General features: G+C 43.3%; 1 protein-coding gene across 5 annotated transcripts in view; it reads left to right on the top strand.

Moving 5' to 3' along the window:
- The window catches only part of Nsmce2 (NSE2 (MMS21) homolog, SMC5-SMC6 complex SUMO ligase), a 205,070-nt gene that overhangs the window by 113,978 nt on the left and 67,399 nt on the right, over window positions 1–23,693 (top strand). Inside the window, exon 5 of one of the 5 annotated variants that reach the window (XM_057791845.1) lies at window positions 7,562–7,621. The exons of the other annotated variants lie outside the window; for them this stretch is intronic. Within the exon in view, the coding sequence (XP_057647828.1) occupies window positions 7,562–7,581 (20 nt within the window). The 3' untranslated portion in view covers window positions 7,582–7,621. Of the gene's footprint in view, window positions 1–7,561; window positions 7,622–23,693 lie in introns of those variants that run through there. 5 annotated transcript variants of the gene reach the window in all.

Consider the following 23,693-nt stretch of genomic DNA (forward strand, 5'->3'; position numbering starts at 1 on the left):
GATGCAAGTAGAGCAGGCTATAGATTTTTTTCTTTTGCTCTCATCTGTCTCTCTTTCCTTAGAACAGACCCAACAGCTTTTGAAAGAGATTCAAGTCTTATGCATCCTTATAAAAGAAAATAAAACACAAGGTCTCTTTGAGTACAGTGGAACTTAAGCCAGATCTTTAACACCTATTTCTTTTTCTTCTTTTTTAAAATTTATTTATTATGTATATAGTGTTCTTGGCACCAGATCTCATTATAGATGGGTGTGTGTCATCATGTGGTTGCTGGGAATTGAACTCAGGACCTCCGGAACAGCAGTCAGTTCCCTTAACCTCTGAGCCATCTCTCCAGCCCAACACCTATTTCTTATAAGACCAAAATGTCATCAGTGTAGACAAAAGGGCAAAAGCTACTGCAGCTCTAGGTAAATCTTTGGCTCTTAGAAATGGGTCATTGTATTCAGTAACTGTGTTATTACCTGAAATGTTAAGAGTCACCATCTTCCCTGTTTTCTTTCTTCCCACAATGCCCAACTGAAATGACTCGTCATTAAATTCCATGATAAATTCATTGGGAGCACATGCAGAGTAGGGCTCAGTTTACAAATTTCAAATATATCAGCTGTGCATGAGTGTGTGTGTATTGCCAGTAGAGTGAGACTTTGCAGCATTTCTGGTAGGACAGGCAAATGCAGTCTTGCCAGGCTTTACTTTTTGCAAAGTAGGTTCTTCAAAAAGTACTTGTTTATAACAGTTACAGTATTATTGATAGAGTTGAAACCCTGAAACAAAATGGATCCTGCAGGGGCTGTTAAAGGATCTGGTGAAAGTTCTCTCCATCCGTGGTTATTACAGAACTGTTCTTGGGTACTGGTGTTGAATAACATAGGATCAAATTGTTACCAGATAATTATGGACCATTTGTGATTACTTAGATTATAATTAGCCACTCTAGGTCCTTTGACCAAATTCCTCAATCTGTGGCTTCCTGATTCCCTTGGATGAAGAATGAGTAGCAGGGTCTAGTTTGGATCCTTTATGGCAGAGGTACTTCAGAGTAAGACATCTGGACTGTTCAGGATACCAGGCGAGGTAGTGTCCATACACCCCAATCTCAGTGGGATATTTAGTGCATTACCTTATAATACAAACTTTAGCACTGTTAAAAACAAACTAGGCAATGAATTATGTTATGTGCTAATAAGAGAAATGTTACTATTGTTTAAAAAGGAAAATTATAATCCTTTAGTAAATGAGAGGATGAACACCCTCAGTGTTTCCACTTACACAGCACTCTTGAACCTGTTTTTCAGAACCTATATTCCCTCTTTCTATTATCGTGCGTGTATATGACCCAGATCCTGCAAGTAGAAAAGCACATAAGCCACACATAAGAGAAGACCAGAGAAATGTCAGCTGAGAGGTCACAGGTGTTTGCCACTGTGATCCCATGGGCCCAGGCAGATGTTTGCCTTTTCCCTTGTTTCTTTCCTTGAAGGTTAGGGTCTTGGAAAGAGTAATTCACTAGACTGAAGACAGCTCGACTGTGGAACAGGACTGTTCTGAAGCTGGGCAGCATCAAAGCAAACCAAAGAACAATTTCAAAATGATACTGCTATCTTTAGACTGACATCTTCTGCTCTGAATCCAACCCTGCGTGCCTGGCTACACCAGGACCGACACAGCGCCAGAGCAGGCAGGGGGTGTCTTCTCTCTCAACTGTGTTTCGGAATTCTTTTTCTGACATCTGTTTTTCTTCAGTCATTTACAGCCTTCTATCTCCTCTGGTTCCAGCCCCCTTTCGGTAGACTTTCCTGTAAAGGCTTGAAGTCATAAGCAAATCCCTATGTGCTTTTGTGTGTTGGTTGAATATATTATAGTTTAAGTTAGTTTATAATAGACTTTGAAATCTCCTGTTTGAACCAAATACCTCCCAGCTAAATGTTAAATTTTTAGGATTAGTGATTCTTGACAATCTGAAAATGATTCTTTAAAAAAAAAAGTGTATGTCGAATGTCGAGTACAGTAGGCCCGCCCCTGCATACCACTTGTGGGTCCCAGCTACATTCAGATTCCTGAGCCACGATGGAAATCCAAAGTTGCCTATGTTCCCGTGGTCACTAATGTTTGAAATCAGTCATTTACCAGATATTTATTGAATGTGAACTCCGTCAAGAACTCTGCACAGTACTGAGATGCAACCTGGGAAAAAGCCACTAGCCCACCCATGATAAATGTCAGTGTACCAGACCAAACAGGTGGGCATGCAGATATTGTGTAGAATAGATGCAGAAAAGGGGAGGTGTAGCATACAGAATACTTTGAGGAAAATGTCGTACAAGTTTTCTGTGTGTCATTTAAGCACAAAGAAATTCTTAGTGTCATCTGAATTGTTCTTCCAGGTTAAAGGAGCCCTGGATATAAAGTTCTTGTAGAAGCTGTGTATGGTGGTGCATGCTTGTAATTCCAGTGTTTAAGAAGTAAAGACATGAGGATCATGAGTTAATCCTTGGCCTTATAGTTTAAAATCATCCTTGTCTTAAAATGCACACATGTGTGATACATGCACACATGAGAAAATGACTTTATGTCATGTACAAAAGAACCAGAGTATTTTACTTGCTATTGTAGGGGCCAGGCATGGTGTGTGCAGAAACCGGAGGACAGCTTTTGAGAATTTGTTCTTCCCTTCTACTGTGAATTGAACTGGGGCCGTCAGACTTGCGGAGCACTGAACCACCTCTTAAGCCTTGAATTTTATTTTGAGGGCAGTAAGTTGAGGTGTGATAAGAACTGATCTCTACCTGAAAGTAAAATTATGACTACAGCATGGGAAATGGGCTGGAGGGTGTGAGCTTGCTAACTGGAAGAATGGGCCGCTTAGTCACGTAAACAGTGGTTCCTTAGCAACATAGTGAGAAATGTGCATTTAAAAAGTGGATGAGTGAAAAGATATGAATTGGAAATCATAAAATTTAGTGACTAGATGAACTCGTTGTTTCCAGAAATATTTGCTGTGCTGGGACGGTAGACTCTCTATCACATATGCTGGTGAACAAATGACGCCATCTCTGTCCTTGAGACCGCAGGCAGTGTATTAATGGTCAGATAGTATCATTCACTAGAGAGATGGAGTCAGACAGTTTCCTGGGCATAGAAAACAGCTCCACAAGCTACAATTGTTCCTTTGGGACTTTAGGGTGTTCCTGTGGTTGAGAAGTAGTTTATCAGGTGAGCGATGTTACTGACGAGAGTGTGTTCCTGTATAAACACTGTTCCGGAGAAGACTTTACAACCCACTGATAGAGGTGGCAGTTGTCAAGAGATGGGTGAGAGTACCCAGGAAATGTGATAGAATGAGAACAGGGCATGAGAACCAGGCCTGGCAAGCTCACAGAAATAGGAGAAACCCGGAAAGTGTAAAGAATGTGATTTGTCTTCTGAGATGGAGCCCATAGCGCACAGAGAGAGCAGTGAGGCGGTTCCTCCTGTCTCTGTCCCTGCCCCCACCCCAGCTCTTGCGGTTTCAGGTGTACACCTGCTCACATCTGGCTGAGTGCTGGGACCTGAACTCAGGCGCTCATGTTTGCCCCTCTTTTAACCCGTTGAGTTGAGCCATCTCTCCAGTTCCCCCTTAGCACAGTGTTAAAGCACAGTGCACCATCAATCGTGTTCTGCAGTAAGTCAACCTGCGTTTAAGGTTTACCCTAACAGATAAGATTTACTGCAGGAGCACAGCTAGGGTGAGGACACTTGAAATGGCTCTTGGGTACTCCACAGATTTCTTAACTCCTGGCCTGCCTGCCATTTATCTCTACGCACGGCTCTTATGGACTATAAAAGTTAAATATAAGCTCCCATTAATAAGGTAATATGCACAGTGATTTCAAACCATAAACTGCCAAATGAAAGGCCTGTTATTTAATACACAACTAAGGCGACACTTACCCGACCTAGACACGTACAGGTTTAGATACAAGAAAGTGTATGCGTTTTAAGTTTTTCAACCATGACTTTTAATTATGTGTTTGTCTGTAGTGCAAGAAGTCAGAGGCACTAGGTACCCTGAAGCAAGAGTTACAACTATGCTACTCAGTGTGGGTCCTGGGAACTCAAACTCGGGTCCTCTGCAGAAACAGTGTGTGCTCTTCCTTGCTGAGCCCTCTCCAGCCCTCAAAGTATACACCTTTCAACTGATGACACTCCATGTGAATTACCTGCGTCTCCCCTTTTCTTCGTTCTGTCTCCTTTTCCAGGGAATGACTTCAGCTTCCTTCCCAAACTCTTGCAAATGTTCACGCCACTCGGTCTGTCTTCTTCCTTTAATATGTCTTTAAAAGGGCTACTTTGGTCAGACCCACCCTAGCTCTTACTGGTTTGCCCCGGAAGTGACACCGAGCATATTAAAAAGCCTGCTGGTAAGCGTCCCCTTTCTTGGCTCCTTGTCCTCTGGTGGCAGCAGAGTGCAGAGAGACTGGAGACTGAGTTTGTGAATTAAGGCTCAGCTGCAATCTTGCTGTGGAATTTAGCTCCCTCTAACAATTCATTTCACATTGCCTACGAAGCCACAGCTTCAGGAAGACTGGGTGTTATACACTGCTGATTGCCATATTTGGGAGGCAGAGGCTCCTGGGCTGGCAGCCAACCTGCCTGTGTTATATGGAGAAACCATGTCAAAACAAAATAACAAACCATACCTCCCCCCACCCCCATCCCGCAACAAACAACAAAGTCTCCATCAGGGTCAGTATTTTATTTAAATAGTGAATGTTGTCCTCTCTCTCTCTCTCTCTCTCTCTCTCTCTCTCTCTCTCTCTCTCTCTCTCTCTCTCTCTCTGTCTTCGCCTCCTGGGAAAATATGGCAAATTAGGTATTGGCCATGTTAATAATCTTGAATGGGGTCATCACTTCACACACACAACTCTCTCTTCAGATGTAGACTTTAAATATATATGGTTTATTAATTTTGCCTTAATAAAAAAGAAGAGGGGAAATAATTTGGTCAAGATATTCTACCTAACCAAATATAAGCCCAGAAGTTCTTCCTATTTTCCCATGCTTTGAGATAGACTAGACTGCACAGGAAGTAGCTGTTCTTTTACTGTCCAACAGAATTTAAGGATCAGCATATCTCAACTTTGCATTTTAGCAGGGAGAGGCAATCTTTAAGTTCTGTTTTTATCAATGCCATTCACAGCCATTTTGAGTAAATTTTTGAATAAATTTTCGTAAAATTATTTTCGGTTATTTTGAAAATTTTAATTATATATTGATTACTCTTTTTTTCTCTAAAAGTTTTTTAAATTTTACGTACTAGCCCCAGTTCTCCCTCCCTCCCCTTTTTCCACCCCCTCCACCTTCCCCCATCCACTCCTGAGAGGGGTAAGGCCTCCTTGAGGAGCCAACAAAGTCTGGTATACCAAGTTGAGGAAGGACCAAGCCCCTCACCCCATATCAAAACTGAACAAGGTATCCCACTATAGATAATGGACTCCAAAAAGCCAGTTCATGCACCCAGGATAAGTCCTGGTCTACTGCCAGTGCCCTCCAACAGATCAAGCCACATAACTGTCATCTGTATTCAAAGGGCCTAGTTCGGTCCCAGGCAGGTTCCCCAGTTATCAGTCTAGAGTCTGTGAGATCCCACTAGTTTGGATCAGCTGTCTCTGTGGTTTTCCCACTCATGACCCCCTCCCCCCCCGCCCTCGCTTATATCATCCCCCATTATGGGGTTAGGGAGAAACCAGGTGCTAGGGAAAGTCCCAGGAATCTACAAGGATGACGCCAGCTAAGACTCCTAGCAATAGTGGAGGGTGCGTGAACTGGCCTTGCCCATAATCAGATTAGCGACTACCCTAATTTTCTTCATAGAACCTACATCCAGTAGATTACTCCTTAAAAATGTATAGAAGTGCCAGGCAGTGGTAGCACACGCATTTAATCCCAGCACTCTGGAGGCAGAGACAGGCGGATCTCTGTGAGTTTGAGGCCAGCCTAGTCTACAAAACCCTGTCTGGAAAAACGAAACAAAACAAAATGTTTCGAATTACATTCAGTTTTTCTTTCTGGTGTTGGAGAGCCAACCTAGGAGCTCACACACTCTAAGACAGCTGCTTACACGGAGCTAAGCAAAAAAAAAAAAAAAAAAAAAAAAAAGCCAGATACAGTCTTTATGGATGAGGATTTGGGAAATTCCTGCATATCTGTCATGTAGACTGAGAGGCCTTGTTTCTGCACTTTCTACTTTGACTCTGACCTAGGCAGGGGATTTTGTAAGTTGCTCAGTTGGGCGATGGGCAACAACAGTAGCTTGGGAAACAGGGCAAGAACTGAAGATAAAAGTCCTTGGTGTGCAAGCTCTGGCGCCTTATCTTTACTCGGGAATTGCTAAATTAGTCGTGTACCTTTCCTCTGGAGAGGGCCATGTGGAGTCACATAGACAGTCTGGTTTGGAAGGAGACTATTCCATTTCTTGACTGTTCTACAATGCAAGAAGAGGCCGAAAAGAAGAATATGCCTGTGTTCACAGGAAACTGGTTTTACTGTGTCCTGGTAAAACGCTCCCTGTAGTCATTTAGTTGGCTGTTACTGTCGATGTTTTTGTTCCTCTTCTTGTAGTCAGAATTGTCACCACCTCTGGGATTGTCTAATATCTGGAAAGCTCCTCAGAAAGCCTAGACTGCTTTCTGCCACATGTTTCTCAAGGTAACGGCTGGGTATCGCTGCCAGTTCAGCAATCTAATTTGAAATTTGGATTTCCTCAGCACTCACCTCTAATCGGGCATGATGATACTTGCCTTGAGAGGTTAGAAGCAAGGAGATCTAGAACATAAAGCCCGCCTGGTTACATGTTGAGGTTCTGTCTCCACAGCACCAGGAAGCCCTTTCCTTTCTGGATAACTGGTTACAGTTCCTTTGACTTGAACATTTACATGAAACAACCCTGCCTCTGCTGCCAGCATCTCTGTTTTCAGTCTGCCTGATTTGAGGAGGCTAAAAAAAATCTTGTGTATTTTTTCAGATTGAGTGTGATGGCTGTGTGATGTCTGTGCACAGTGTTTGAGTCATCGATGTGCTACAGAACATGTCCCCAAGAGATGACTCCCAATTATGTAGCTGAATCACAATGATGTCTATAAATGAGTCCCAGTTTATACAAGTAAACTATGCCCCCTACTTACAGGCAAGAAAATAAAGCCACTCATTCAGACTTTGAAGTTTAATTGGTTGTGACTTGAAGGAAAGTCAGCAGTAAATAGTGTGTATTCCCTTCTGTAGAGCAAAGCCTGAATCGCTGCCCTCCTTTCTGATGACAACCACCTCCGTCAGTTTCTTTGCTGAATTTCTTTTTTTTCAACTCAGCTGCTCTTGGTAAAATGGAAGATTATCATTTAATTAGCCCGTGAATTTTCCCCCTTTTGTAAATTGTTATATAAGATTTTAAAGCCTGATTTCCTTTGAGCCTTGTGCCTGCTACTAATTGATGTGGCTGGAATCAGCTGCAGTGATGCTGACTGATGCTGGAAAGCTCTTTGGGGGCAATTCATTTTGGTAATGAATCCATTCATTCAGCAGACCCATGTCGTGTCAGCTGAGTCCCAGAAGAGCACACAGCCTCAAAGAAGAATGTGTGGGCATTGAAAACAAACCTTCTCCCCACTTTCAAGTTCTTGGACACGTGTTTGGTGAAAAGGTGAGAATCTGCCGCAGTAGAATATGGTGTAAGCAACAGAAGTGACTCACACATCGTATCCATTTCTGGGTCCAGCTTCTACCTCCCGTTTCCCGAGATGCTCACTCCTGGAGCACAGCTGCCGTGCTGTAATGATGTCCGAGCTACCCTGTTGAAAGACCTAACCAGTGAGACGCTGTACCTGGTGCCTGCTTGCTAGCCAAGTGGGTGCTCTAGCTGATGCTGTGTAAAACAGAGGAGTCATCACGGTGACTTTTCCAAATTGTAGATTCAGGTATAAAAAAGGAGAGTGACTTTTGTGTTAAGCCAGAGTATCTGAGTACTTTGTTTGCAGGACCAGGAGCTAGGCATATAAGTAGGTGTGCAAAAATGTAAAATTATAGCAAGGGTAGTATGGATTGGGTATCACATGAAAACTGAAGAGAGATATCTAATCCTTTCTTCATAATCAAGGAAGTTAACAACTGAACTGTTAAACTGGGTAGGAGAAAAGAGTGTAGTCTTCTGAGCAGGGAAGACAGTGGTATGAGCAGAAACAGTGAGGTATAAAGCAGTATGCCATGCAGAGGAGTTATGAACGTTCAGGTTGTTGCTGGAGTGTGTGTTTTAGACAGATCTTCTCTCAGTAATAAGGAAGGTGGATTTGAGGGAGTTATTGGGCCTGGTAGCTCAAGCCTATAATCTCAGCACTAGGGAGAGTACGACAGTAGAGTTGCCACAAGTTCCAGGGCAGTGTGTGGTCTTAGGAACTGGAAGCATTAGGACGATGGTTATGTAGCCTTATGTTGTCTAGGCAAGGACAGCAAAGGCCTGGATTAAGACGGCAATGAAGATAGAGAGGGAAAAGTGTCTAATCGGTTCTGTTGTTGCTTAGTTAGAGAGGTCTTTATTTTTGTTTGGTTTGACCCTGGTAACCAATTGTAAGGAGGAATGATAAAAATAAAGGGAGACTCCCTAGTTTTTAAGTTAGGTGAGTGCCAGATTCTGGCTCTACCAGAACTGGAGGATGGGGAAACGCGAGGAGTGTAAATAGAGGGCAGAGCTGACCAGTCCAGCTGTGATGTGCTGGACTCAACCCTGCGGCATCTCTGAAGGGATCTCAGCAAGGAAATTAGAAGGATAAGTCAAAAGACGACAGAGATTTAAGCTGCAAATAGATTTAATGGTGTCCAGAGTCAGTGAGGTGGTGATTGACATCATTAGCGGATAAGCTCACAATGAAAAGAAGGGCTGTGAGGCGAACTCTGAACCACATCCTGATTTTGAGAAGACGGTTCGAGGAAATGAGCCTACCAAAGAGGTGGGCAGAATGAATTTCCAGGAAAATGGGGATGGAGCTTGTCTCCTGAACCAGTGAGGACAGGTGGAAAGCCATCCTGGTACTGCTATTCCGGCTGGGTGAAGGAGGAGGAGAGACACCAATGATAAAACTGAGGTCTGAATAGTAATTAGGGGAACATGTCCTGAGAAGGGTTATGCCATTCAAGAAGAAATGATTAAAAGAAAACAACAAAACCAAAATGAAGAAATGAAGGTGACTCCAGCTGAAAACAGAAGAGCAGAGAATCATGGGAAATCCTTGGAAGTTAGAGGGATATATAGAGAGGATAGGAATAGATATAAACGCTTTTAGAATATGGCAGGAAATTGAAGATCATGGTTGTTGGACTTAATTGTTTTCTATGAAATAGGACCCAAATTGTCCACTGGGAGAAGAGAATAAAGCAGGACTTTATTTGTAGCTATGTTGATGGAAAAGGTGCATTTTAAAGTAATCCTTTGAAGAAATAGGAATAAATTCTGGCTCATAATAGGCAAGAAGGATGGATGGGTGACCCAGAAGACCTAGTTGATATTGGAGATCCAGTTTTATTCTGCCAAGTGCCTAAGGAGTGTGCTGAGCTGAATGCTTTTGTTCAAACAACACAGCCCAGTTCTTCCACCTCGTGGCCTCATTGGCCTAGGCTGTGGGAAAATATGTTGTCTTCAGAAGCAATGGAACAGACTTTGTATAGCAAGGAAGTTTTGTTTAAATCAGTATGTGCATAATGAAACTTGAAGATAAGCAACTTTATTCATTTTTAAAGTAACAACATAGAGGGCTAGAAATCGATTGCTCAGTGGCTGAGAGCACTGGCTGTTCTTCCGATGGGTTCAATTCCAAGCACCCACATGGTAGCTCACAACCATCTGTAACTCTGTTCTAGGAGACACACTGCCGTCTTCTGGTCTCCATAGGCACCAGGCACACCAGTGATACACCAACACGTGTTTGCAAAATGTAATGCCATTGAGATTCTAACAGACACAATAGAAAAATTCTAGAAGGCCGTCAAAAATTAGACTAATCACAGAAAAACAAATGAAAGGAGTAGGGGTAAGGGTAATGGAGGGAGGCAGGGAGAGACAGGAGCGGGTGAGGGGCTTCATGTAGCAAAGATGTGACTGGAGGAAGTAAGTTGGAATTTCTTTGGCATAACATGTTGTATACTGAGCATTGTCCCACAGTTTATTTCCGACCTGTGCATGGAGCTTTTCAAAGAATAGTCCCATGTCAGTCAAGGATGACTCCTGGAGAAGGATTGCCCAGGTATACAGGAATACAGGTATGCAGGTTGGGTCTCCCCAAACAACTCTGGACCAGCTGCACCCTACCTTGCCGACCTCCTGTTACTGCAGCTCCCACACGTGTAACAAGAATAACCCTGAAAGCAGGAGCTTACGTTTATATGTGCTTTCTGCCTTCTAAGTTCCTACTTCTAGTCCCTCTGAGAGAAAAGGTAAGAAAGGGTGATACTCCCTCATTTAGGGACCAGGGAGTGCAGTGTGAGTCTTGGGGTTTCAGGTCACACACCTTGTAAGTGGATGAGATACAAATAGAAAGGAAACCTTCTGCTTCCAGCTTTCTTCAGATACGGCAGACTACAGTGTGGAGCTCAGTGTCCACCACAGTGGGCTGTAGGGCTAGCTAGCTGTGGGGTTAGTCCAGGCTAGCACTGCCACATCCGAGCAGCTCAGGAAGCAATTGTGCCAGGTAGCTGCTGAGATCCTCTACTGTAATTACGAGAATCCCTGTAACTAACTGGGGCTGAGCTTCAGTGTTTGTGAAGTAGGAAGAGTAAATCCTGTCCTGAGGGTCAGAAGATCCTATGCGATCATGAAGTTCCTACACAGTACCTGTCTGTCAGTTCTTTAAGAACTCAGTATTGCTGTATTGTGTGTAAAGTGTCTTCATTCAGGGCTAGATCCTGTCGTCTATAAACATTGCTCGGTACACGTTTCTTTAAAATATATAAATGATCTAAACAGGTTCATTAATATCCTAGAGGCCAGAGTCGATGTCACAGCTAGAGCTGGGGTACCTCTGCTGCTCCCCTCAGGTTGGGTTTCAGGTCAAGAGATCTGGCAGATGTCTCGGTGGTGATTCAGTTTAGCAGAAGGGAGTGGCCCTTAGTATGACTTTACCTGGGAGAGTCTGGCACCTTAGGCTAAGTCACTGGTGTCAGCCCTTTGTGACAATGTGTTTTTCAGAATGGACTCAGAAGATAAAGATGAAGTCATTGCAGTCTGCCAAGGTAGCACTTAGCCGAAGGGTGACTGCAGTGTGAGGCAGGCTTTGGTCCACAGACTAACCATGGCTGTGCTCCTACAATTCTGTGGCTTTATTGCTTGCTGAATGCTGAACCAGCTTAGTCTCGTTTTCTACTCTGGGCCTGACCATCTTATATGAGAGCTTGAATCTAGCCAGTCCTTTGCTATTCTGTCCAGTTTAGTTCTAAGAATTCCCTGCAGCACATGTATTTTCAGGCAGAACATGACTGCATTAGCCCAGAGGCAGATGTGTTGAATGATGTGTACAGGGAAGAGTGTTCAGTAACTTTGACATCATTCATATCTGTTTCAGTGAGGAAGGGGAGAAAGGTCAACCAAGTAAGCACCCCGCAGACTCTGACTTGTTACTGGTGTGTGTGTGGTGTTCATTACCCTACATTGACAGTCGCCCTTGTGTGTACAGCAAGCACTGCCAGCTAAACCCCGTTTTGTCCATCTGGGTCAGGAAATGGGAAGGTGGTCAGTTCAGGTCAGAAATACTAACACTGGTGTTCTCTCAGGTGTTCAGATCTGGTCGGATCCAGTATCATAACGACAGCTGTTTATGCAGCTTCTGGGTGGGTTTTTCCTGCTGTTGAGCTTTGTTTTTGTGTGCTGCTATTTGTGTGCTCAGGTCTGTTTGGTTGGCGCTGGGGGCTGAACTGGGGCCTTGAGTGTTCCACTGCTGAGGTGCAGCCCAGCCTGACTAGCCTTTGACTGTTGGCACCTAATGTTCTCCCTGGAGAGTAGCATACTTAGCAACTCTTTCATTAGTATTTTGAATCCTGGAAATTTAATTAATGTGTTTACACTTAGGGATTATTTTTTGTTTTTTTCCTTGTCTGAGCTAGTATATACTTTCAACAGAACAAATATTTAATCCGTAAGATGTCATCACCAAGAGATTTAAAGGTTAACTTTGAAAGTAGGTCAGGAGAAAACATCTAGTTTTAAAGCTAGCTAGATAAGGAAGTACAGAAACAACGTGGAAGCAAACTTACAAAACCAATTTCTTACAGTTTTCTGAAAACTCCTGTCTGAATAGCCAAGGTCGGTGAGTCATCCCTTCCCCTTGTCTTGCCACTCATTCATTCACCCATTCATTATTACCCGTCCATTCATTGTTCATTGTGCCAAGAATTGCTCTAGATACTAGGTAACAACAATAAATAAGACAGTCAGAACTTATGGTATGCCAGTTCTATGTCAGGCACTTTGAAACTTGAAATGTGCTTTCAGCTCCACAGTCTGATGTAACATTGTAAGTGTTACATTAGAAGTCAGTTTTCTCCAGAACTCATTGATTGGCTGGGTGGCTTGACTGGAGACCAGTTCAGTGTAGGTTTCTTCCCTTCTGAAATGCTGTTGCTCACTCCGTTTACTTCATAGCATTGGTGTAAGTATCGAATGAAATAGTCGTTTGGAAAGCGCTTTGGGAAGTATTGGGCCTTGTTTGTATAGAGACAAGGGACAGTCTTGTAACTGGCTATGGTTTGGGTCATCTCATTGCCTCTGTGAAAAGTGTAAAGGCTGTGTGCCTGTTGTACATATAAATATATAACTGCCACTTCCTGCTCATGGGGTGGAGACTTCAGAGTGAGGTGGTGGGGAATAATTATAGCAAGTAAGACTCTCACAGGAAAGATGACCCAGCCTGTACCTGTATACTACATTAATTCAGCAAAGGGTGTTGTCTGTCTGTCTATCTATCTGTCTATCTATCTATCTATCTATCTATCTATCTATCTATCTATCTATCTATCTATCTATCTATCTATAATGTTAGTTATAAAGTGCTTGGATAAAGGGGCAGAGAAAGGGTAAAATGTAAATTGGCCTCTGACCTCAAGAAACATAGACTTGAATTTGAAAACTGAGAGTGACCAAATGTAAATCCTGGACTTAATTACAGGGATTAGAGTTATCTGTTTTCCCCCTAGATGTTTCTAAAGGTCCTCTGATAGATACAGGGTACCTGCTAGGATATGGTAATAAGACATTATTTCCAGTTTCATATTTAATTAGCTGTCATGTCTTCTGTGCTAATATTTTAGAATGAGGTATGAAATGTGATCTGGACAGAGAGATAACTCACTCAGGAGTTTGATTCCCAGAATCCATATAAAAGAGCCAGCAGGCATGGTCGCATGCACGTGTAATCCCAGCACTGGGAAAGCAGAGCCAGGAAGACCCTAGGGCTCACTGGCCAGCCAGGCTTGCCTAATTGGTGAGCTGTAGACCAATGAGAGACCTTGCTCTAAAGGAGGAGAATGGTGTTCCTGAGGATGGTAACCTAAAGTTGTCCTCTGCAGAGCATGTGTACGTGTACGTGTGTGTGTGTGTGTGTACTACACTAAAGTAAACTCCATCATGTACAAACTCAAGAATCCAATCCCTCGCAGCTGAGAGTGATGACTCACAACATAATCCCAGCACCAGGCAGTCCAAGGCGGGAAGATCGTGAGTTTGAAGCCAGCCTGGGCTGTGCAGTAAGACCTTCTCTCAAAGAAAACTACAAACTGGTCAGCATGGTGATGCACACCTTTGATCCCAGCATTAGGGAGGTGGAGACAGTCAGAGATCTGGATGAATTCAGCGACAGCAAGGGCTACGTAGATCCTGTCTCAAAGAAGGAAAACAAAACCTCAGACCAACAATAATCACTTTCAGATGCCAGTTCTCTTCAGTGCTTGGAACCCACTCAACACCTGGCTCAAACAAATAAAAGCATCAGTCTCATTGAGATTTGTTGGCGCTCTGCTGCCAGGGCAACTTTTTGAAGATGAGCAACTGCACTGTTCTCCGGATTGTGGATCTAGTGCTTGCCTGGCTCTCAAATGAACACACAAACCTAACCATCACCGTGATAGAATCCAAGGGCAGAACTCTGCAGGCCCTCCCCACAGCAAACCCTAAAAGCAGTAGCAGAGTTGGTTCTCACAAAGTCTGGGGCACAGCCCACACCGGCCTCTCACAAATATAGGTTTGTTTTTTTTTTAAACCTTAGCATTTCTTTTAGTTTTTTATTCCTTTCATATCCCTGCCTTTTGATAACTATCATTTGATAATATTCAAAAGAGCAGAGTCAATTGATTATGCTGAAAAACTACCTTGTGTGGCTTCTCTGGGGTGCACTCTGTGACAGCAGGGTCTAGCACAGAGTAGGCTGATCCATTTCAGATTCCCAGAGAGCCCTGTGGAAAGGGGCACAGGATAGGAGAGAGAAGTGGGGCAGTGTGCTAGTTATTTTCCAGAGCATTATCAGGCCATTGTTTGATCTTAACCCTTTCCTCTCCTTGACCAAGGTAACACCACCAGCTAACCTGTGCCTGCCTTTTCCAGTGTCTTGCTTGACACACGCAGGTGTTCCGTTAAAGCCTCACAACTCACTGTCACCGTCTTCACAAACAAAAAATCTCAGGCCCAGAGCAGAGTTGGAACGAGGGCGAGGCACTCCTTTCAGGTGCAGAATTTAAGGGGGTGAGGTAAATTATTGAATTATATGGTAAGAAACTGAAATTTATTTCAAATTGTATATTATTCATCACAGATGCTTTACATTGATTTTTAGATTATTGCATTAAATTATTACTCACCATGAATAGTTTGGTTATTTTACTTTGTTTCACATACCCTTAGATTTTTGTTTCTGAGACCAGTGCTTCCCTCAGGTCACCCTGGTGCCACCCTGCCTTGGAGACTGTGAGCGGCTCAGTCACATGGCCTAAAGTAGCAGAGCCTGCGTTTGACTCCAGATCACATGGCCTTCTCATCATTCCACTTAAAATGCCCGATTGTCTTTAAATTCTCTTAGGCTTTTGAGTCTCACTATTTTAAACTATCCTCAGCTCCCTTTGACCTTTCTGCATTTTTGTTCTGAGTATTTAAATCATGTGCCCTCTGTTCTTTTACATCTTTTGATTTGTGACTTTGTGAGTGTTTCTGCCAAGGGCATATTTCAAGACAGCTGCTTTGAGGAGAACAAGATTTTGTGGCCTGAGTTAAGAAGTCTGATGTGGTATATGTCTGTGATACCAGCCCTTGGGAGATGGTGAGGCAGGGGAATTTTGAGCTTAAGGCCAGTCTAGGTTACATCAAAGCAAACAGCCCAAACTAAACAGAAACGAGTATTTGAATAGAGTCAACTCTGAATGAGCCAGAGAAGGAGAGGTGTGTTCTCTTAGTGACTAAGACATTGTAGAACAGAAGGGTGATTAAATTCAGGGGCATGTTTTAAAGAACCAGGTGGGAACACTGCATGCTTGGAATCTCAACTCCCTGGGAATAGAGGATCCCAGGTTCTAAAACAAAGCCAAACATACATAAACTCTGAATCTATAAGGTACAAATTTCTACAGATCATTTTTTTAGTGAGTTTTTTTTTTTTTTTTGGAGGGGGGCTCACTGAGAGAGGATCTCACTCTATAAGCCAACATGGCCTTACACTTGATATAATCCCTCATGTTTCAGCCTCCTGGGAATTCGGATTTGGGATTACAGGTGGCAACTACTACATCTGGTGGAAATTTCTTGAACAATAAAAATAGTCAAACCCAGTTAGCATTGTCATTATTTCTATGGAGGAATACATGCAAATGTGTGATGATTTTTATCTCTCATTATGATCTTGTTTTCTAGAATGTGTGCCCCACATTGGGAGACATTTTGTAGGTAGAGACTGCTTGTTCCTTTCCCATTCGCCCAGACCCAAAATAATTACACAGAAACTTTATTAATTGCAATACTATCTGGCCAGTAGCTTAAGTGTATTTCTAACTAACTCTTACATCTTAACCCATTTCTATTATTTTATATTTCACCACCAGACTCGTGGTTTACTGGCAAGGTTCTGGCGTGTCTGTCTCCTGCAGCGACTACATGGTGTCTCTTTGACTCTATCTGCTTGGGATTTCTGCCTTGATCTATTCTGCACTGCAATAGGCCCAAAGCAGCTTCTTAATTAACCAGTGGTATTCACAGCATACACAGGGGAATCTCACATCAGTGTATCAGTTATCCATTGCAGTACATTGGAAAGAGCGGGACACTCTCCGAATGAGTGTTTCCCTTGTCTTTGCCTGGGAATTTCAGGTCCAGTATATCTGTTGGGGAATTACTGGAAGTCTGAGTTTAGAAATAGAAGGTAAGAGCAGGAGTAAATTGGTGTTTTACTTTACAATTAAATCTTAGAGGTAAAGGAAATTGAAGGCAAAGGGACTTTATTTTGGAATACTGCAGTGTCTGTTGCAAAGAAAAGAGATGTGGGGAGAGTTTCCGCATCCCTGAGAATAGCACGAGATAAAACTGACTCACAGCTTCAGGCCTTGACTTGGTCTGAGAATCAGACATAGAAGGAGGAAGGTCTCATTTCTAAGCATCCATTTTCGCTGTCTTACTATAGTGAGAGTAGTTTGTACAGAGACTTTTGTTTCTGTGGAGTTCTTGTGGGAACTGGGAGAATGGAACCTAAGGGTCTGGGCCACACTGCTGAGGAGCTCAGTACAGGGCTGGATGACTTAGTGTCTATCCAACAGGCCACACTGAACTGTAGAAGACCTGAGTGGGGATGGATAAATGGTGTTGCAGAAGTTTAATGCAGAAAAGAGGCCAGAAGGGTACTTGATTGTGTGAATAGATTTTCTGTTGTTTTGTTGTTGTTGTTGTTGTTGTTGTTTGTGCTGGCCAACATTTGGTTAGTGAGAAAGGGGAAGAATGGCAGTTTCCTCTGTTATTAGATAAATGGAAGAAAAAATAGCATTAGCCCCTATTAGTCTGCTAATTATAGGAGGGAAGAGGAGAGAAAAGCAAACAAAAAGCCTCCTTTTGTGCTTCATCAGTCCTGGCCTAGAGAATGCCGAATCATTAACAAAAAAATGTAGAGAAACTGCAAAGTAGAGGGGTAGGTGGTCTTTCATGTGTTCTCTTTGAAACAATGATGTGTACACAGTACAGTACCCCGCAGGTTGTTAGAGATACAAATAGAACAGAAACAATGGTGTGTACACAGTACAGTACCCCGCAGGTTGTTAGAGATACAAATAGAACAGAAACAATGGTGTGTACACAGTACAGTACCCCGCAGGTTGTTAGAGATACAAATAGAACAGAAAGGCTAGGATGCGCACACTGCCATTGACTGGGAAGAGAGACATCATAAGAACAGTTTGTGTTGTGTCGGGCAGCAATGGCACCCACCTTTAATTCCAGCACTCTGGAGGCAGAAGCATGCGGATCTCTGAGTTTGAGGTCAGCCTGGTCTACAGAGAAGTTCCAGGACAGCCAGGGCTACACAGAGAAACCCTGTCTCAAAAAACAAAAGAAAAAAGCAAACAGTCTGTGGTGGGGAAAGAGTCAGGACCTAGGTTAGTGCTGGAGGCATGAGAGGAAGTGGTTTCAGGAAGAACAACATGGTCAGTGGTGACCAAGATCCCGTGCCCGAAGATCACATCTCCAGAGCAGTCCCAGGAGTGGGCTTGAGCTCCGAAAACAACCAGGAGGAAGCTAAAGTAAAAGGAGCCGCTTTACATTTGTGTGATGAGACTGTTTTTTCCCTGAACACTAAGTAGACATTCAGTGGTCTCATGTTACATCAACTTGATTGAAATACTTACTTTTTAATTGGCAAAGATTGAAAGAGGAGCTTGACTTCTTTGTAATGTATTTTTATGTTTTATAGTTTTCTTTCTTATTCCCACAGAGCATAGCTGTCATTGTCATTGCCCAGAATGGACTAGAATCTACTGAACTTTGAGCAAAAGGGCGCTGGGTCATGCATGGGTAATTATTTTTATGTGTCCAGTAGCATCCCAGAGTGAGGAAGGGTAGTATACTGTATCTTTCCTTTCTTGCTTCATCTGTGGAGCAAATAAAACATGGCAGAGTAAGATGGCGTCCTTCTGCATTCGCTCCCTGCTTGAGGGAACATGGACAGGAAAGCGATGGCTGGACTGTAAGGTGAGGGTGTTTGAAAGAGTGAAGTGTCAGGCGAGAGGTGGGGTTGAGGAGCCGACTCCAAGTGTGTGGAACCGAGTTCTGTGTGCTGAGCTCCATGTGACATCCTGTGCCTGTCATGGCTTGGCTGCAGAGATGTTTCTTACAGCAGGGTTCTGACAAAGGGGAGCATACAGGGATCATAGCCCCTGAAAGATCGCCCTCTCTCTTCTGCTCTCAGCACTTGCTCCTTGACAAGAGTTCATGACATGTGATAGGCTGCAGAAGCTTAAAAGGTGAACTCAAGTGACCCAGGTCTGTAACGAAGAGTCTCCATAGCAAGACATCCAAAGCCATCATTGTCATCTATAGTTAAAGCATCAGGAAACCCAAGGCTGTTTCTGAGGTGAGAGTACAACACAGGAAGTTAATGTTACTTGTCCTCTGGAAGGGTTTGTTCATTCATTCATTCATTCATTCATTCATTCATTCAGCGCTTACTGTGTACAGGCACACTTTATGCCAGGCCGCCACTGCCCCGCCTCGTGATTCTCTGAGTCACGCATATTTCACATGTAGCAGAGCTGAGCCTGGAATGGTGGTACAGCGGCTGCACTGAAGGGAGCTCTGGAGAGAAAGAAGGAAAGAAGTGTTTTAAGAAATAAAGGGAATGTAGGAGCAGAAGAGATAACTCCAAGTGGGAAGAACTAAGTTCCATCAGCATAAAAAAGCTGGGTACGGTGACTCAGTGACCAGCCAGCCTTACCTAATCTGTGAGCTCCAGCCAGTAAAAAAAAAAAACAAAAAAAAACAAAAACACCCTGTCTCAAGAAGCAAGGTAGACAGATTCAGGACAGCCGAAACTACACAGAGAAACCCTGTCTCAAAAAAACAAGGAAGAAAGAGAGAAGAGAGGGGCAGGGGGAGAACATTACAGCCTGTCAGCAACAGTACCTGGGGCTGACCTGGGGCTTCTTCATGCACACACAGAGAATGAAAGAGACTATGAAGTTGGAGACAGTATACAATGTAGGCAAGTGAGTTAACAAAATTCTTACAGGACTTACCAAGGAACCTGAATTTTATCCTGCAGACAGTAGCCAATGTCAATTTGTTCCCCGCAACTAACTCTCTCTCTCTCTCTCTCTCTCTCTCTCTCTCTCTCTCTCTCTCTCTCTCTCTCTCTCGTGTGTGTGTGCATATGAGGGCCAAGGAAGGATGACAGGCTTTTTCATTCTCTTCCGTATTCTCTTGAGCCTTATGCACTGAACCCAGAGCTAGGCTGGTGGCCAGCAGACCCCAGCTATCCTGTCTCAGCCCTCCACAGCGCTAGAGCTACAGTGGAAGGACACCTAGGTTTCTCACATAGGTTCTGGGATCCAGACACTCTTACCCTCTGAACCATCTCTCCAGCCCAGTTAATTGTCTTGAACAGAAACAAGTCATGATTGGAATTGTGTCGTGCTCTAGGAAGCATGAAGAAGAGAGAAGGGAGAGAGAAAACTAGAGGCAGGAAGATCTGAATTGAGGTATTATCCATATGGCCATAGAGAAGAAGAATTGAACTTGAGAGAAGGAACTGAATTTGAGAGCTGGTTAGGAGATCTGTAACTAGCTGAATAGAAGCAGTGGAAGGGAATAAGAACCAGTAGTGTTGGACAAGTTTTTAGCCTAGGCATTGGGGGTACCTGTGACTGGTGCTGGCCTTGGGCTCTCTAACGTGAAGGTTATAACAAGTGAGTCATCAGACTGATTCAGTCACTGACAGGAGTCCTCACTGTTCATCTTTGAAACTCACAATGAAATGGCTTTGGGCCTCTTCAAGCTGAGACCTTTGGAACAGTACTAAATAGGTATGAATCAGGTTTCACTAGTGAAACACTGAGGTCTCCACCTCAGGGTGCTGCAGCATGCATGCTCGTTTTTATTGCAGTTGGATATCCTTTTGATACTGGCTTTCGAACCTGCTTTTTAATAGCTCTTTAATCATATGTATGTTTTGTGTTTCATCTTGATAATGATTACTATCCCTAGCACTTTATATCTTCAAAGATCTCAAAGTAATTGATCTGCATAACGTCCCTGGGAGTTAGTAGGTGGGGATTCTTTCCTCTTTTTCTTTTTTAAACGGGAAAAACCCAAAGATACTCAGTGACTTACCCTAAGGCAATACAGCCTTTGAATCTGCAGACTGCTTTTGAATTTGTAGTTTTCTTTATCTTATCAAACTCAAACTAGAAATTTATCACCAGTCTTAGCGTATTATACCATGTTTTCCACCTCACTGTTTATAAATCTCAGCATTGAGGTTTTGAAGTTAAGTGAGCAAAATGTTTGAAGAGCGAAGGCGCCCAGATGACAAAGCCCTGCATATGATAGAGAAGGGACAGAAATACAGTGAGGGCTTAAGTCCTAGTGTGTATCGAAGGGAAAAAAAAATGTTCATTTTCTAGTGAAACTGTGACATCACTTCAACTAACAGAGCAGCCGATCATTTATCACAGTGTGTGTGTGTGTGTGTGTGTGTGTGTGTGTGTGCGTGTGTGCTGGAGAATGCGATCTTGGCTGAAATCCCTCCCAAGAGGGAAGTGGGTGACACGGGCAGGAACTCGGGCTTCTACCAGCGTGGGAAGGATTAAATCGTGGTACATGTCAGCTACCCTCCATCAAGTTTGACAGTCCCTGCTTCATAACTTCAGAGACAAAGTGTAATCATGCTGAAATGGCCATTGACTTTTCTGTTGTATGACAGGCCCAGGTAAATTCAACTATTAAAGCCAGTGAGTGAGAGATTTCAGTCTTGAGCCAATCAGGTACTGGCCCACCCCCTATTCATGGATAAATATGGGAAGGTGATTTCAGTCAGTCAGCTGTCAGTGTGTGCCTTCCAAAACATTATAGTCATGTTACAGTAAACTTTTTATATTTGTTGCGTCACAAAGATTTATTGAAGTGATAAAAGTTATTATGGAAAACAGTGTGCAGTAACTATGGCAACGGTTATTTGATCTCACAGTAATTAGCTGAGCATTTGGTTGCACCATACTTTTCACAATGCCTTCCTGGTTAGTTCATTAAACACAATTAGCTTTCGTTTGAACTGCCTTCCTACAGCATCCTAAATTTGGTTTTAGTTCAAAAGAAATAGAAAGTATATTTTAAAACTACCTTTCCAACTTTTGGTTTATGGCCATTATTTGAAGTCATAACTTTTTAATTTAATTCTTTACTGTAGCATATAGCTACAGTTTTGTATGAGTCATTGACTTGTCCTCTGAATTTCTCTCAGTATACCAGAGTGGCCTGTGAGATGGACAAAGCTGAAGACTAGTGTCTTAATGGTGGCCCGTAGCCGGATGAGATTGCAGACTGAGATGAGCTGGTGTCCTTCTTATGTCTCCATTTCTACCCTATGATATTGGGCTACTGTACTGTGGTGTTGCAGACCCCAGATCACGTGTGTTACTTTCTTTTTTTCTTTTTTTTTTCTTTTTTTTTTTTTTTTTTGGTTTTTCGAGACAGGGTTTCTCTGTGGTTTTGGAGCCTGTCCTGGAACTAGCTCTTGTAGACCAGGCTGGTCTCGAACTCACAGAGATCCGCCTGCCTCTCCCTCCCAAGTGCTGGGATTAAAGGCGTGCGCCACCACCGCCCGGCGTGTGTTACTTTCTTAACAATCTCTGTCTCCTCATGTTACCTGGGGCTGGTCACTGCCTAGTTTTGCCAAGACTCCTCACCTTAACACTTTTGCCATGCTCCTGGCATATGTTCCTTCCTCTGTCTGCATGCAGGTGATACATGCAGATGGTGATGTCATCTTTCGAGGACTTCCTCTTGGCCTTCAAACTGTTTGCCCTCCCTGTCTTCCTTTGCTTCCTTTGCTTGCAGAGGTAAAGAGGGACACACACATACACACACACAAAAAGTGTCAAGCATTTAAGATTTCAAATCAAAAATAATGAAAATGAAATGAAAAGAGAAGAGTTCCAGAGTATATTAGTATAACCATTTTTTTTTTTCTAATTCATCAAATGGGCTTAGAAAGATGGCTCCCCACTTTAAGGGCTCTCCAGAGGACCTGAGGTGTGTTCCCAACACATTGGTTGGATGGGCCACAACTGCCTGTAACTAACTCCAACTTCCAACATCTCTGGTCTCACACCTACACATTAAAAATAATAAATTCAGAAAATGTTCCTTGTATTTCATCTTAATCCCTGTAAATTTGAGATATATATATGTGTGTGTGTACATACAAATGTATATATGTGTGTATATATATATATATATATATATATATATATATATATACAATACTAGCTTTTGAAAACTTTCCAAGTTCTCATGAAGTTCCTTTCTCATTTAATTGGCAGTTGTCTGCCAGTTTTCAGTTGGGGACATTTTTCTTGCATAAAGACACAGCTTTTCCAGTTCTGGGAACACTTGTCCCTTAGATTATTGGTCTCAGTTAAGGCCGGGTGCATCGTCTTTCCTCCGACCATCAGCAGAGCTCTGTTGTTAACAATTTAACTCATCCCTACTCTTACTTGCTTTTGAAATTTTGCAGGATGATCTGGACATGATGAAAGCAGTGTTTATTAATTATCCTAGGTGAGTTCAGCACCTGGGTCATTACTTTCTGCCATCTTCTCCATCATTCTGAATGCCTTCAGCATCATGGCTGGGGTCAGGGATCCTCAGACCCCCCCCCCCATACACAGATCTCACACACACACACACACACACGGAACCTCAGATCACATGCACACACAAGGATCCTCAGATTCCCCCTGCCCACACACACACAAGGATCCTCAGATCACACACACACACACACACACACACACGTATCCTCAGATTACACACACACTCACACACATGCACGCATTCCCTCCCACACACTCATTCTTTCCCTAGAGTAACATCATTTGGAAACTTTGAATACCGTTTGAAGGCTGTAGCCTTCCCTGAGGCTTTTGTGAAATTTCCCCCACTTTCCGCCATAGTATCCCTGTTCCTAGTCGTGCTGCAGCTGTCCTGGACCCGGTCCTTGGCCACCGGTGTCATCCTGCACTGTAAAGGCTAAGACACTCTTGCCTGGTGGGCTGTGAGCCCCAGGAAAAGAATGCTACTTCCTGCTTGTCCTGAGTCAACTCTTGGTAGCTACAAGACTGTGCCCAGATTACAGCTAAGCAAATCAGTGGGCTAGCCTCCCCTCACTCCCTCCTGATTTCTAATTCCTAGTTTGCATTTTACTGCCCATGCCCTGCCACGTGTATATTCACCCTCCTGACTCTCCCCATTTTTGCCTTCCTTTTCCAGGCCTCCAAAATGTTCTGTATGTGGACCTCCAGTCCTTTCAGGAAAGGAGGGAAGGAAGAAGTTATTTATTGACCAGTACTGCTCACATTAGGGATTCAGCCCAATCCACATTGCACACTTGGCATATTTACTAGAGCAGCCACCAGCGCTCGAGACCGCTTTGATCACCTCTTC

This window comes from Chionomys nivalis, chromosome 17, assembly GCF_950005125.1.
Source record: "Chionomys nivalis chromosome 17, mChiNiv1.1, whole genome shotgun sequence".
Classification (NCBI taxonomy): Eukaryota; Metazoa; Chordata; class Mammalia; order Rodentia; family Cricetidae; genus Chionomys; species Chionomys nivalis.